This window comes from Nicotiana tomentosiformis, chromosome 6, assembly GCF_000390325.3.
Source record: "Nicotiana tomentosiformis chromosome 6, ASM39032v3, whole genome shotgun sequence".
NCBI lineage: Eukaryota > Viridiplantae > Streptophyta > Magnoliopsida > Solanales > Solanaceae > Nicotiana > Nicotiana tomentosiformis.
In genome coordinates, this window is record NC_090817.1 from 112,360,639 (window position 1) to 112,377,550 (window position 16,912).

The 16,912-nt window shown below is 37.7% G+C and overlaps 1 protein-coding gene across 2 annotated transcripts; it reads left to right on the forward strand.

Moving 5' to 3' along the window:
• Positions 1-232: 232 nt before the first annotated feature.
• LOC104113300 (protein arginine N-methyltransferase 1.6) lies at positions 233-10,186 on the forward strand. 2 transcript variants are annotated; one of them, XR_690197.4, is made up of 15 exons: positions 233-598; positions 1,087-1,321; positions 1,710-1,835; positions 2,334-2,495; positions 2,569-2,687; positions 2,768-2,871; positions 3,290-3,561; positions 5,230-5,460; positions 5,626-5,699; positions 6,991-7,084; positions 7,155-7,304; positions 7,406-7,480; positions 7,583-7,679; positions 7,840-9,474; positions 9,566-10,186. XR_690197.4 is itself a non-coding variant. In XM_009623420.4 (14 exons), the coding sequence occupies exons 1-14, from the start codon at positions 276-278 to the stop codon at positions 7,998-8,000; spliced, it is 2,223 nt and encodes a 740-aa protein (XP_009621715.1). In that variant the 5' UTR covers positions 233-275; the 3' UTR covers positions 8,001-10,186. The 2 variants fall into 2 exon arrangements, 1 of the variants encoding a protein (XP_009621715.1); XM_009623420.4 differs by having other exon boundaries at positions 7,840-10,186.
• Positions 10,187-16,912: the final 6,726 nt, after the last annotated feature.

Below are 16,912 nucleotides of genomic sequence, written 5' to 3' on the forward strand. Positions count from 1 at the left end.
TTTAAAATTATGGTATTTTAGCGTCGAATCATTTTAAGATAGGAACGTAAATAAAAGAAGTCTGCCTCTAGATTAAATAATATTTGGAGACTACACTCTACTTATATTTAAGGGACAATTTTAAATTAATCACGAAACTTGGGGACTATTTTGGTTTTTTTTTAAAATCTAATTCGGAAAAGTAAGGAATGTAAACTGGCCATGTAAATAAAAATTGCTGGAGAAATGAAATACACCATCAGACCAAATATTTCTTCATAATACTCCATACACCTATGCAGTGCCTATTTCCTAAAACCCTAAACCCCAAATTATTTTTCTCTTCCTTTAACAACATTCCAAAATCTCGCTCAAAGGCGTTCACAGTCCGAAGCATGAGTTCCGGGTCACGAATGTTCCAGCTCAAAGTCGACCCGCTTACCGGAAACTCCGAATGGGTCATCATTGAAGAAGACGAGGCTTCAGGAGATAGTAATACAAAGCAGCTTCTTGCAAATACTTCCTACCTTGACATGCTGAATGATACTCGTAGGAATAAAGCTTACAGGGAAGCCATTGATAAGACCATAACCAAGCCGTGCCATGTTCTTGATATTGGGTATTCACTATATTTTCCTGATAATGTGTTTATTTAAGGGCGTGTTTGGCTCGGGCCAAAAATGGTTTTGGGAAATATTTTTGCTAAATAATTTAGCTTTACTAAAAAGCCAACCCCTTTAATTTATAAGAATAGGATCAGCAGAAAATCCAAGACCTAAACGGAGGGTCTGTTTTAAGCTCTTTGCCATTTCAGCTTCTTCGGAAATAAGCAACAATTGAAAGGCGAAACGCTAAAAAAAATTGGTTTGTGATGATAATAGATGAAAGATAATATATACCTCAATAATATATAAAGTAAAAGTCACCAACTGAAAATAAGGAAAAAAAGGTGAGAAAAGCTTGGTCTATATAGATTATGACTTAGTGTTGACAAAATTTTGCCACAATTGGGGAGGTCTTAAGAGTTGCCACAGGTGGATGTATGGTTTGTTGCTCGGTAGTCAACATATTTATATCTTTGGTTCTGCTTCATAATGCAAATTGCAGAGCGGGAACTGGTTTATTATCTATGATGGCAGCCCGAGCAATGGGTCATGGAGATTCAGTGGAGAGCTCAGGTTCTAAGGGGATAGTTACCGCGTGTGAGTCATATCTTCCAATGGTAAAATTGATGCGGAAGGTTTTGCATGCCAATGGTATGCAGAGAAAAATCCGCATCCTTAACAAGAGGTCAGATGAATTAAAAGTTGGTGTGGACATGCCTTCACGGGCAGATGTGCTTGTGAGTACACTAGCCTTTTTTAATTTTATAATATACAAGATTCAGAGTATCGGCATACTTCCGCTGAACATGTACTTATGATTGATAAACTAATCAGGATACATTGCAAGAACATCTAATTGGGTATCAGAAAGATTATTATGTATTCAGTGCAATTTTACTTGAAGAATTTCACGTATAATCTACTGTTTAAATATTTTAACAATTTTCAATCCTTTTTTGATCTTGTTGATGTAATGTAACATTATTTAACATGACGCCTACTTTAAGTTTTTTTGGACCAGTGCTTATTGCTTTTTATGTTTTAAATAGGTTGAATGGTTGATTGTTAACCAAGGGTATGCCATCGTTGCATGAGTGTTTGATATTTGTTTACCCTTTGATTCAGGTTAGTGAAATACTCGACTCTGAGCTTTTGGGAGAAGGGTTAATTCCAACTCTGCAGCATGCTCATGACAACCTACTGTCAGACAATCCAAAAACAGTGCCTTACCGAGCAACGATATATGGTCAGGTGTTTGACCAAGGCTATTATGTTTAAGTATTCTTTTGCAGATTGTAAGTTTAGTTTACTGCTTATAGTTAGCTTTGATTTACTCATTTTTAGGTCTAGCTCTGCATCACATGGTGTTACTATTGTCAGGTTATAAGTTTAGCTTGCTTCTTATACTTGTATGTCCTGATTGTCAGGCTGGGTTTACTATGTTTGTATCAACTTAAATACGGATGCAGTTGCAAGTGCTTCTTAGTAAAATTTGGATAAAATCATCATGAATATAGTTACTAAAGCTCATTTCAGATCTGTAAATTGGATATTCCCTTTATATTTATTAAACTTAGCTAGTGAGTAATAGCTTGTGTGCCATCATATTACTTGGTTGTGATGGACTTAATGACTTATCAAAAAACAAATATTTCTTGGTTGTGATGGGCTAAAATTAATAGGGTATGTTCCCACCCCTGGGTTCTTGTGGTTGTAAATCAGTTATTTTTTCCCCACATTGCCTTTCAGATGGTAGAAAGCTCAGATTTGTGGAAGCTGCACGATTTGTTTAACAATGAAAAAGGAGTACTAGATGAAATTCGTCTTGTTCCAGACGAAATGGATACAGCTTTATGTGTCAAACGCCAACAATTTTCCATGCATTGTGATGCATTAAAAGACATCAAACTGGTAAAGTACTTCAGAGTAAAAGATGTTTCTATACTGACAACTTCTGAAATATCACTCACTTCTATTTCTACAGCTATCAGAACCCTTCAAAGTATTTGATTTTGACTTTTGGAGAAGGCCAGAGAGTCATCGCGAAACAGAAATGAGTGTAAAAGCTACTGATACTGGCACTATTCATGCTATAATCTCATGGTAATTATTTTGGTGCTGAAGTTATTGTGTGCTCTGACATTCTTATGTGGAAAACATTACTATGAGTTGGTTTTTTTTAGGTGGTTGCTCCAGCTTGATGAAACAGGCACTGTCTTCTACTCCACTGCACCAAAATGGATAAGTTGCCCATCTTGTGTGGAAGGACTAAATTCGTCCATCAGCCGTGAGTAGAGTATCTCTGCATTTTTCCTTCTTTTTACCACGAGGGCAAAATTCATGTTAAGTGTGCTACCTGGGGTGACAGACAGTTGGAGAAGGGCTTTATGAAACTTTATAATGGTTCTTTAAAATATCTCCCGTTGCCTAACCTCAAAAGAAAAAGCCAGGTGGAGATGTTCTTTCAACATTGTTGTATAGAGTTCCCTACTTCATTTCCTGGTTAATGCTTTTCTTTAAAAAGCTGTTTATATAACCAAGGAGTATTCTTTCACATTATATTTGCTGTTGGTATCTTTTACATGCTTATAAATGGAAAGTGGAGTAACAAGCTCTCTAATATCACAGTCAAAATACCATCTCAAAAAAAAAATATCACAGTCAAAATAACTCCTTATTTGTGCTTTTATCTGCATGCACTATAGGTTGTCAGAACTGGTGTGACCATTGGAAACAGTGTGTTTGGTTCATCCCAAAGAAAGGTTTGTCTTTATTGAAGGATGAAGAAGTTAATCTGCTGGCTGTTCACACTGATACTAGCATCTCATATGAAATGAAGACTTTGTCCCAGAACCTGAAACTTGGACGAAGTGAGCTCAGTACTCAGAAGTACCAAATCACTTTGCCACCAGAAAAAATTGCATTATACAGTGACGTCAGTTGGAGATGCTCCATTCTAAATGCTATTAAAAATGCAGTAAGTTAGCACATTTATCCCTTGGGACCACCTACCAAAAGAATGTTTGTACATGTACATTCATTAAGTATAGTTCTTTAGAATTGGACGCTGTGGACCTTAACCTGGACACTGAAAATGGAAACCTGTTCGGATGTTTGCAATCCATGCTGGTTGACCGTACCTTTGTTTGCTTTTGATGAACCGAAGCCAATATGCGTTCAGATGTTGCCTGCTTACTGGTAGTTTCTCAGTTCCCTGTTCCCAGTTCCCTTCTCCCTCACTTTCTTTAAACTGTGAATGCCTAGTTGCTGGTGTGGTGATTCTTTACTTCATGAGTATGATCTTGTTCCCCCTCCTTATGCTGTAAGGCACGACCGAGCAAAATATGGGGTGGCTAACAACTGGTGTACTAGACAGAGTAGACTGCCACATGGTTCTGGGCCATGGAAACACATTTCAAAGTTATGGGGTGACTTTCAACTCAAGTCATCACTCAAGCTTGGGAACGGAACTCATATTTCTTTCTGGAAAGATAGATGGTTAGGGTCAGAGATTCTGAAAGACGAACACCCAAGTCTATTTGTATTGGCCAGCAACAAGGATTCCACTATTGGGCACTATTGGCAAGATAACTCATGGGCACTGCAGTTCAGAAGAGATATCCATGACTGGGAACTAAATGACCTGCTGAGATTGCTTTCAAAATTATCAGATTTTAAGGTCAACCCTCAGGTGAAGGACAAGCTGGAATGGGGAGATTCCAAAGATAGAACCTATACTGTCAAAAGAGGATATGACAATCTTTGCTCCAATAAAGAGCTGATTGACAAATGGCAATGGAAGCTTATATGGAGAACCAAGCTCCCTATAAAAGTAATTGGTTTTATCTGGACAAGCCTGTAGGAAGCCTGCCTTACTCAAGACAACCTCAGTAGAAGAAGTATTCCTACAGTGAACAGATTTTTTATGTGCCAGGAGGAATATGAGAGTGTGAGATATTTGTTTCTTCAGTGCACAGTAGCAGCTGACATAAGGAACATGTTTTTATCAGTTTTTAGACTTGCCTGGGTCATGCCTTACAGTATCAAGGATGCTTATGAGAGCTGGTGCTCATGGAGAGTTGGGAATTCCATAAAAAAAACTTGGCAAATGGTGCCTGCTACTATATTTTGGTGCATTTGGAAAGAGAGAAATCGCAGATGTTTTGATGGGATTTCAACTCCTAATCACTCTCTTAAAGCAACTTGTCTAATCAATCTATTTACTTGGTTCAACCAGGCCCTTGTAACTTGCTTTGAATCTTTTTTGGATTGTGTCTGCTCCTTAGTTATTCAGTAAGTTTTTGTATATGAGCAGCTACACTTTTGTTGTATATTTTTGCTATGCATCTTCTTGATGCCATTTAATAAAATTATCTTACTTCACCAAAAAAAAATATCTGATGAAAAAAGTTTACTGTTAATCTTTTTCTTGTTATTTTTCTATCTTTTCATTTTTCATTTTGCTTCCTGCATTAACTGTTATACTGAAAAACAAAGTCAGCTAGATCACTGATCATATGTGCTTATTTTGTAAGATCATGCATGTTATTATCTTTTACATGGAACTAACTGCTTGTTTAGTTTACTAATTTTATTTACTTCAAATTGTCAGTTAGAGTTAATCTTGCTTCTTTCTTCCTTACAGATGAAGCAGAAATTGCCCTCCCTGTGTGTTGTTGTGGATGATAGCCTATTTTTGGCTGTTGCTCTCGCCCATCTCGCAAAAGGGTCTCATGTGCTATCACTGTTTCCAGGATTTCAAGAGAAAGGTGCGCAATATTTGCAAGCTGTTGCGACTTCAAATGGTTATTTAAAGGATCACGTAGAAGTCCAGAAGATGAGTGAACTGTTGACCTCTCAAAGTAGTCGGAGAAAGGTAGAAAATCCAAATTTAACATCTTTTCTCTTGAACCTCGAGCAAAAGATTGCTTCTTGTTGTCTCTTCAACCATATATTGCACGATATCTCAAATATATAACTTAGCCTGCCTAAAGCTATACCATTTTCTTTCAAATGCTGATGATTTGTTATTTATTTGTAGATTGACATGATAGTTGGAGAACCTTTCTATTATGGAAACAACAGTGTGCTCCCATGGCAAAATCTGCGGTTTTGGTAAATGATGTAACTCGTTCTTTTGATTCTAGTTCACTGGGTTGACATTATGACTGAAATGATTCGGTGAATGCTGAATAATTTATGTTATGTTTTTGACAACAATCTTGGAGTTTTATCTCTGTAGATTAATACTTGTTACTTCTTTCTTGCATTTGCTTTTGTTAGTGATTTTGCCCAGCTCTTCTGTTTTGATAATCTCTTAACAGTGCTGATCAGCAGTTATGTCTTGTGTCACAGAAAAAGAGTGATATCATTAGCACTGTAGAATTTTGATAACATATATGATTCGTAATATGTAATGAAATCTTAGCTAGTGAAAAAGAAAACCTTAGCTAGTGTCTCACTGAGCTACTATGCAGGGAGCTTATAAATTCAACGATGCCACCTGTATCCGTTACAAGTTCTAGATTACACCAGACATTAGATTGAGGGAAGTATGCTTTACCTGTGTCTAGTTGACTTCTTTCCTTCAAAGGAGCTATTGTTTGTATCTATCCCCAAATGGCCCAGAAGAACATGCTGGAACTGTCCTTCAGTTTTTTTTTTCTGCATTCTGCATCCCTTCCGGCTTCAGAAGCACTGTACTATTGTACATCACCCACCTTATGCCTAATAATATGAGGAACAATACTCCATATTTTCCTATATCAATCACCTGAATTTAATCAGAATGCATAGGCACAGCACGTTTTCCTGCAAGCCATGTGGGAATCACAATCAACACAAAAGAACTACCTAACCATATTATCAGTTACTACTAAACGAGCATTAGTTCGTTTGTTAAAAGTCTTTATGAGATAATTCTATAATTTAAAATTATTCTGAGCTGGCAAGGGAGTGAAAGCCTAGTGGTAAATAACCTTTACTTCCAACCATAAGGTTGGGGATTCGAATCACCAAGGGAGTACAGTGATATTGGACTGGCTACGGGGTTTTGGGGAGGGTATGGGGTTTACTGTATCAAGGAATAAAAATATTCATATCATACTGAGCTCTACATTTATGGAGCGGTTACCATTTCGCAAAACAATCTCCAGAGTTGGAGATACTGAAAATTAGAAACGACCACGACAGCAATGCAGGTGTGACCTATTATCATTACACTCGATGGCATATCTGCTTCTTTTTTTTTTGTGGTAATTTTGTTCCAATTCTTCAATTATACTGCTCTTTCTTCTCCTATTTTTTTGGTGGGGGTGGGGGTTGTTAGAATACCTATAAGAAGTGTGGAACTTTTTTCACGGGATTTACTTATAAGTATCTGTGCTGATCTTGATATTGTTTGTAGGAAGCAAAGAAGTTTATTGGATTCAATCCTATCAGAAGATGCGATAATTATCCCTTGCAAAGGATTGTTAAAGGCTTGTGCGATGTCTCTTCCTGTAAGCTTCAATGCTTTAACCATGTGAAGATTTAATATCATGTGAATGACATGTTAAATTGTTCTTGCAGGACCTTTGGAGAAGTCATAGGTGCCTGCAAGATATTGAAGGTTTTGATCATTCAGCTGTCAATTCCACATTAGGGGCATGTGGAGGTTTACCTGCTGGACAAGAGAATCCTACTCTGCCTTTTTCAATCTGGCAATGTGGGGAGAGTAAGGTAGTTTACATCATTTCTGATGAAGAAGAATGCTCCAAATGAGACTATCTACAACACAATCTAAATCTGTTTGTTAATACAATTAAGATTGAATATTGCAGAAACTGAGTGACATAGTTACTATCATGGAATTCAATTTCTTGAAACCGATGAGCCTGTCTTCTGGAAAAGCTCAGGTATCAGGTCTTACATGGCTACTAGCAAGATTCTGCAGGATCTATTTTTGTTCACAATAAAGGCAGTTTGCGACATTAGCTCACGAAACCAAGGTGTTGCAGGTAGAATTTATTGCGCGTGGAAAATGTCACGGATTTGTTCTTTGGATTGACTGGGTGATGGATACAGAAGAGTCCATTGTCTCGTCTACAGGACCAGGTATGTCTTTAAGTCAGTCTAGACGAAAATTGCTTGACATGTCGGATTTTGCTTGGAGTGCCAAATACTTGCGTCCTGTTTTCTTTTCACAAAATATTACGTTACCCCTTTATCCTTGACGTGAAGTTGCATTAGCTTAATGAACTTCTGTCTGATTCAGAACAAAGATACTGGAAGCAAGGGGTAAAACTTCTGAAGGAGCCCGTGGCCGTGGGGAGCCATAGATCTACCACTACAACCAGTGATTGTCACTCAGCAGAAATTAAAACATCTTTCGATCCATCAACTGGTGACCTCATTGTAGATTATGCTTTCTTATGACGAAGACTGCCTCAATTGTCCTTGGCCAATTAGTGTATATCTTCTCAATGCCATCCAAGTCCAGAACTGTAAGTCATCCTAATTTTCTCATTGTAAGTGGCATAAATACATTTGCGATGAAAATCTAGCCCAAATTTTGAGGCCACAGCTTCGAGGGCGTTAGAGTTCTAGTGATTCTCACTGTCACCAGTACTTGCTCTGTAATACTGCCGAGTTTGCAACTCCGTGATCGTGAGTTACTTTGTGATTTCATCCTTTTTTCCGCCAAAATAAAAAAGGTATTAGCCAAATGTGGCCATGCGCGCAGAAGTTTTGCATCTCGGTTATGTAATTTTGATTGGATTGATGGAACATTCTAAAAGATTGATCTAACGTTCTAAAATGAAGATTAAATTGATTGACACTTTAATGTTCCTAAGCGTTTTGTAGTATGTTGAAAGTATCGCTGCTTGCGGAGCTGCCAATGAGTGCCACCTGTGTAATACTCCTTCCCCTTTGTCTTCCCCCTTTCTCTAATAGTTTTTTTTTTAAAAAAAGAATGAAAAGATAATTAGCTGCTTGGAGCTAGCTATATATAAGTGAGAGTTTCCATTATGCAACCTTCTATCCCTTTAGGCTTGCAAGTTTCAGTCTTTTTTCTCTCTTACTCATTACCAAATTATTACTAATATTTTTCGAGATTGTTTAGACCATTTGTCAATTTTGAGTCTCTTAAAAGGAAATTATTGGATGCTAGTAGAATTCATGAAAATTCCATTTACATCAAGAATGAGTAGGAATAGGAATCATAAAAAACACCTTCATGTCCCATCATTTTACCTTATCGTGCCGTTGAAATAGGTAAGATTTTTTATCACTTGATTTTTTTATTTTGAATCTCTAGGATATTTTCCTCGACTAAACCTAGGCCCCAACATTTGTCCTAATCTAAAGTTCTCACATGCAACATTTGTCCTAATCTAAAGTTCTCACATGATGTGGAATTATATTTACTCAACAAATATACTGTATTTTCACCAGTCAAAGCATTTAAATGGATGAGATATTTGTGGTCTCCAATCACCATTTATTCTTCTAGTGTTACTGGGACAATAAAAGTTTAGCTAGATTGTGACTTTTGGTGCATATCACCTCTGTTTAAGTATTGTGTCCGACCCAAACGATCCCTTAGTGTTTAATTTCCGAGGACCAATTACTAGTACTATGAGGAATACGAAGAAGTTGTCATGATTTTGACTTCTCATCCACTAAAATATGTATTGTATCTATTTATTTTGGTATCTATTTATTGTTATCTCCAAAGCCACTCCAAAATCCTTCTTCTCACTTACATAATATCCATCCATTTGCTGCACAAGAATAAAGATACCAAACCATCAGAATAAACTAACAATTCATGGGTTTGCATTTATTGATTGTTGTAAAGCTGAATCTGATGGTATCTTCTCAGAGTTCTATAAATACTCCTTTAATAGTAAGCTTGTTATTCCCTTTTCTGATAAGACTAGCAACTTGTAGTTTCAAAACTCCTCACCAAAATACTCCGATTTGGTCCATTCTTTTAGGCTTTTTTTCTTCCAAATGAGCCAAATCACCGTCAATTCTCAATCTGCTCGTCGATGGGAAAGAGGTGTTCGGCTTGTGTATGAGAGGTTTACACGTTCAAGACATTCACAGTTCTGGGAAACAGACGAGGAAAGCTTGCGTGCTCTTTCTATGATTGCTCTTTGAATTACTCATTGAATCCATCCTTAGGTTTTTCCCCATAGGTAAGAGTTAATTATCACCATACTAAATGTTGTAACATTCCTTTTTAATCATGTTCCATTATGCTTCAAAGCTCCTCCTACACGAGTCCTAGTCATTAAATAGCGCAGTCTATTTTAAGCTTTCTCTACCTCCACGAGGTAGGGGTAAGATCTGCGAACACACTACCCTCTCCAGATTTCACTTCTAGGACTTCACCGGGTATATTGTTGTTATTCTGTTTTTAAGCTTTACTTGTGCGATCTGCAGTTCTGATTGGTTCCAGTGACAGCCACTAGTAATTAATTTTACTTATTCAGTCATTTTAATAGTTGCACGGATCAACAATGTAGTTTCTTTCAGGGAAGTGTTAGTCCTTTTATCACAAACTTGTTAAACATATTTTAGCTTAGAATGTAGAGATTTCTTTAGTTTATGCATCTTTTAGCTAATATTTGTTTACTTTCCTTTTAATGCATTTGCTTAATTAACTTTCAAAAAATATTTCAAACAGTTTCATTGAGAAGGATATTTACATAATAATAAGTCATTAATAATGAACTTGTGGTAGGCATGTTCATTCGGTCCATCTTCATTGCGGCTTTAACCTGAGATGGCGTGGATATAGCCGTATTGAAGATAGTTTTGAACTTGTTTAGTACTCCTAAGTTAGCCAAAGTATCAGCCACCTAATTGTTGATTTCCATATAACAGTGATTGATCGCAAACTGCCCCAGCTCCATTAATCTTTTGATTTTTACTAAATGTTTTCTTGTAGTTGTCAGTTTGCTTTGATGCTCCCCTTTATCATATTCACTACAGACAAAAACTGATAAATAGTAAATTATTTTGATGCGACTTTGACATGTTACGTCACAAGTGTACGTATTTAATTTGTACTTCGTAGCTCTTTTGCTTGTTCTAATTCTACTTTTTTTCCTTCTTATCATTCTTTCCTATTTTATCCCCTTCTCCAAGTCTTCGGGTAAACAACAACTTAAGGAGTCAGATATTAAACTACTTATTACTTCCATCGAGATTTATCTTATCTTGAACTATTATAAATTGGTTTTATTATAAATAATTTATGTGATGATAAGATCTAAGTCCGTGACGAGACTTGTTTAATTATTGCTTAAACATATTTGAATTTCAATCAAATTATTGAAATTCTTTTTCAAATTTTTAGGATAAAATATACTTTTTCTTTTTTTGGATAAGCAATTCACATATAAAGAACTCGTCATATGCTCTAAGAGCTTTTTGATATTTTCAATATTCTTCTTTTAGCTATAAAAATTTGCAAAGTTTCAATTTTTACAGTATTAAATTTTCATTAGTATTCTGCTTTCCCTTTTTATTTTGAATTTTATGGTAAAACCTGAACATGATTAAAGATAAACATTATGCAATGATTGTCAGATTATAATTGATAATATTAATGACAAACACAGATTTATATCGGCAAGATTATAGTTTATCTCGTTGAATAATGTGCAAAATTATTAATATGTTATAAAACACTAAAAATATATATGTCACTTGATATTATCTTGATATTATGACAAGTATCGTGATGTATTCATGGTATTAAAAACCTGATTCCGCGCCTCTGTGAAGGTGCACGTCTAACAACATTCACCTGTGCCCAGCACTGTGTACCGGGTGTATAAACTACGGCTATAAACTTAAAAATTAAATATAGCTACGTAGGTGCTTGTGTTAGGCTGTACTTTTATGCAAATCTCTTTAATATAAATAAATGTCACACCTCAAATTGCAGCTTGCCCAGAGGAACTAGCCATGGATGAATTTTAGTACATATAGTCTGATTAATAGCGTATTAACAACCACATTATCATCACATTTTATTTAGTTCGCTTTCTTTCAGTTAACACACGATTCTCTCTTAAAATCTTAGCAAATTTTTTCTTCAATCTCTCTTCCTTCTCTCTCTTCGAACACAATCTTCTCATCTGGCCGAATATTGGAATCGCTGAACATGATTGCCAGATCTTAATTTTGCTCAAACTAATTAAAACAAGAACATGATTAACACAAAATGGTCAAAAAGAGCGTTCGCGGTGTTTGAGGTTTATCAGAGAGCATCGACTCTTGAAAAGTTGAATCAAAACATTATTGGACTCGTTTCTACGCCAGATATTGTAATAGATTTGTACTGCTTAGTTTCTACGCCGGATATTTGCAATGAATTTGTACTGCAATATTAGAAAGAAAGAGACTGCGGCTTTCTTCTACGCTAGATATTGCAATGGATTCCTCTACACGGATACTATAATATTTTTTACGCCGGAGAAGATTCAAGGGCCGGTGTTTTTGTTCGTCTCCATTTTTTATTTTAATACAATGTATACAATATTTTACTTGACCGGAAAATGCCATCTCCGGCGAACTTTCTTCTCTTCTTTGCTGTTTAGTCACATACAATGATACAAATACATTGTATTATATATAAATTCACTCAAATACATTGTATGTTTGTATAAATACATTATTCTTTGCATGTATGTATGTATTTTGAAGATTTGTATAAATACATGTATTCATGCATGAATACCGGATATAAACATTGAAATACACATAATACAAACATTAAAATAGAGTAGAATATAGCGAAATACAGTAAAAAAAAAATACACTGAATTCAAATAGAAATACAGTGAATACAACCAATGAAATATACTGAATACAATAGTAATAACATGTATTAGGAATAACTAAAATACTGTTAATACAAATACATTTGAATACACTAAATATAAAATAACGAATACGGTAAATACAAACATTGAATCTAATGAATGCAACAGTAGAAGACTAAATATTGAAACACACTAAATACAAAAGTTAAATACAACACCTATATACAATTGAAAAATAATTATAATTATTGGGTTGATAATGAGGCATGTTAGAATTGATTTTGTTGAGTTATATTAGGAGTGTATCACGCTAATTGATATTATTTTCGTTATTAGACAGCTGGACATATCTATTTTAAGGTGATTGTCGTTACTGTATTCATGAATACATGGCGCGAATATACGTGAATACATGGGCGTACAATTTGACTGCCCTGATTTTAGGCGCAACACGAATCTAAGTTGCTCGGACACGGGTATGGGTGTCCGACACGGATGCAGATCTAGAGGTCAGATCTTTCAATATGTAATTTTAAGATTCGGGGATACGAATCCTAGTACGAATATGGGTGCGGAGATCCTGCTAAAAATAATTTAAAAAAATATATAAATCTCTCTAATTTATGAGAAATTTTGTGGAATACTTACGTATAACTTGTAAAGTGTGGATTTTCTTTTTATTCTCAAGTTGTACATAAGTAAAAGATTGATTTCCTAGATAAGATATGCTATTTTCTTCAAATTTATCTTGGTTTTAGTTCTGATTTCGGTAATCAAATTGTATCTCATCTCAAATTTTTCTGTCCGTCGTGGTCAAAGTACCCAAAATTATTTGAACAGATCCGGTATGGATCCCATACCCACACACATACTAGTGTCGTGTCGACACGGGTGCGGCACCTAAACTGCCATGTCGGAGCAACTTAGGCGCGGATACATGTGAATACATGCGCGTACAACTAGATTACCCTGATTTTAGGCACTTTTTGCTGATAACAGCGCGGATACATCAAATACACTACCGTAACAACTGAATAGTAGCTATAGGAAGTAATTATGTATATGGTAGCTATAGGAAGTTGTTTACCCGAAAAATGGATAACAATTGAATTTGTACGTGGTTTTAAGAATACGTGATATATAGCTTGGTACAAATAGAGAAAATATAAATATTGGTATCGAAATTGGTTGTAAACGAAATGAATGCAAACCGAATGAATCAATTAGCCTAGGCCCTCAAGTTTGATCACCCTCAAACTAAATGGAGGGTAAATTGATAGTAGAACAAAATGACGGAATATTGAAAATCAGAAGAAATGCAGTATATTGCTTTTTTATTCTATGAATGAATATCCCCCTTACAAATGATCAGACCCCCTTTATATAGCCGAAAAGTCCTATTCTTAATATAATTTCTAAATACAACAAGGAATCCCATGATAGATTAATTAATTGGCCTCTCCTTGATATGCGTCGGGCTTTCTGCCGAGATTCTCGCCTAACTACAGATATTTTGGCTTTCTATTTTTTGGCTCGATAAGCTTTCTTCGATCTTGGCCGATCTCGATCTTGATCGGTCTCTATTTTGCTCGATCTCGACCTTGATCGGTCTCTGGGTCACGAACTCGACAACCTAACTTCGCATTATGGCTCGATATTACACGAGGTTGAACATTGCACAGTCATGTTCTACTCTCGATAAGTCACGTGAAAGGCAGGTTCGATTTTGACCGTATACAGATAGTCCCCTCGTTTCTCGGAAAGAAGATGGCGAGAAACGATATGAATTTCCGAAATGGGTAATGACGTCAGCGACGAGCCCGATTATGACTTATGTGACAAAACATCCCGTCGGTGCAATTACCAAGGCATTAAATGCCTGTCAGTCGTTGGTCGGCCACTACCAGTTCTGAACCGTCATCACCAAGCTATAAGTATTCAAACTTTCACATTAAAAAGCTCTTTCTACTCTTGCTTCTTCTTCAGGAAAAAAAATCCTTTTGCTCCACAATTCTTGCACCAAAATTTCTAGAACTCTAATCAAACTGCATATCATCCTAATTCTCTTTTCCTTTACTCATAAATGGCGAAAACTTCCAAAATCGTACCGCAAAAGGAAGTTGCTTCTTCATCACGGCCCGCCGGTGGTGAGGCTATGGCGGAACCTCACCCTGAGAAATTCGTTCTGGTAGGGTGCCCGACTGTTACTGATTTTAGGGTGGAAAAGGCCTCTTTGGTAGCGAGCCGATATGTACTGATCTCGAGGTACATATCTACTATCACCGAAAAACTCCTCCCTAGGGTTAAACATGAATGCAACTGGGTCGATAAGCATGTGGTAGTTCCTTCGCCCGAGGAATCGATCACTACCTTCGTTGGAGGGGTTTTAAGTGTTTACACTTACCCCTTTACATTGAGTCCCTTAAATCCCAACATTATTGACTTTTGTAAAAGGTATGATGTGACCCTCGGCCAAATCCACCCCTCTTTCTGGAGAATAGTGATTCTCCGCCAATTTTTTGTAAGCAAAATCGAGGGATACCCTTTACCCTCGACCACCTCGCGCGCCTCTATAGTCCCCGACTCTATCGAGGGGGGTTGATCAAGCTTGCTCGTCGAGCCAATAAGGCTCTGTTCTCGAGCATAGATGAAGGTCGGGACCGAGGTTGGATGGGTCGATTTGTTCGAGTAAGGACTTCAGATCTAATCCCTGCTGAATACATGCCATTTTTCGAGAAATGAAACATGAAACGTAAGTAGCGCTTTGCTCAGAAGGTTTTAATCTCGTTGCTTTTCTTCTTATTTCTTTTTTATTGATATTTTCTGGCGTTACAGTTGTGGCCCAGATGCCGGACCCAATTTCGGGTCTTAGAAAATGGGTCGAAGGCCTCGTATTATAGAGGTCGTACTCAGAGCGTGCTTGAATGGAGTTGTTGAAGGGTCGATGAGAGGCACGTAACCATGGTGAGTTTCCTTCTTAGAACGGTGATCGTTTAGGTTTTTCTTCGAGCTTACTCATCTTTTTATTTTGGAGGCCTCGGAATGGATGTTGCAATGAGGCCCCCGTCTGGTGATGAAGAAGTACTTCCAACTGCCCCGAAGCAGGCCAAAGAGAAGAAAAGAAAAGAGACTCTGAGTTCCCCGGGCTCGGAAAAGAAAAAACCGGCGAGGAAGTCCCGCAAGCTCAAGGGGAACACCGGTGGTATGTCTTCGGAATTAATCAGTCGATTAAGGGACGAGCCCAAAGAAGTAGAAAAGGAAGATAACTCCAAATTAGTGTCCCGCGTACGGGCTGGTACTTCGATACCACAGTCCTCTAATATGGCGGAGGTCGAAGAGGGAGCTTTGGCCATAGTTCCTGAACCATAAGGGGAAGAGGCCACTCCGTCCCAAGCTGAGATGACCGAGAGAGAGACCGGGGGCGAGGCTTCTCGGGCAGCGGATGGTGTATCGAGGGACGAGCTCGTAGTGATCGATATTTTCAGATCCTCTCAAATTTTGGACGCTATGATCCATAAGTCCAATATGTTGGAAGGTCGCTCTTACGAAGGTATTCACGAGGCGACCGATATCCATGGCTTTTTGGATGGGTTTGAGTTTGCTTCTTCGGAGGATGCCACCGGGTTTGGTGGTTTATCGGTACCGAAAAAAGTACCGTTATCGGGCGCTACCGATTCTTCATCGAGCCCAAACTGGTGGACCGATTCCCGACCCCAAGTGTTAATCCTGACCGTAGGCAGAACATAGTTCTTTCTATCCCGGCGAATGCCCGAATTTTCTCTCCTACCGTGGGGATTGCTAGCTACCTTCGATCCTTGGTGATTGAGGAAGACCAAGTCGCGGTGAACGCGGTGGGAGCCGCTTGTATTTTCAATTAGGCCCAACATGCTCTGAATAAGGTAACTTCAAAGGTTTTTTCATTATTTCTTTTAAACTCGGAGTTGTAGATAATTCTAACATCTTCTCCCTTGTTTGCAGGCTTCGATGTTGCATCACGAGGCTTTCCTACGAATCCGGGAGGAGCATGAGGTTGAGGTTCAGAACCTCACTGAGAAAAGTGATACCTACAAGCCTCTTAGTGAGAAGCTTCAGGTCGACTTAGTGACGGCTCGGGAGATAACCACGATAGTGAACATGAATTGGAGATAACCACTAACGATCTAAATCTGCAGGTTCGGCAGAGGCTCGAACAAATCGGACGGCTCCAGACGCAGGTAGATGCGATACAGGCCGAGGCGGAAAAATTCATAAAGAACATGGACATCCTAGCCTAAAAAAATGAGTCCGTCCAAGCGCAATTAGAGTTGGCCGAGACCCAATTTCGAGCTGCAAAAGAGAAGGCCTCGGTGCAGGTCGAGAAGATCAAGGAGCGTCAGTTTCAGTTGGATTTGGTCATTTCTGACAAGGCAATCTTGGCCAACGATCTCGAAGTGGCCAGATCTGAGGTGATCGTGGCCAGATCCGAGGTGACCATGGCTAGATCCGAGTTGGGCGTGGCCAACA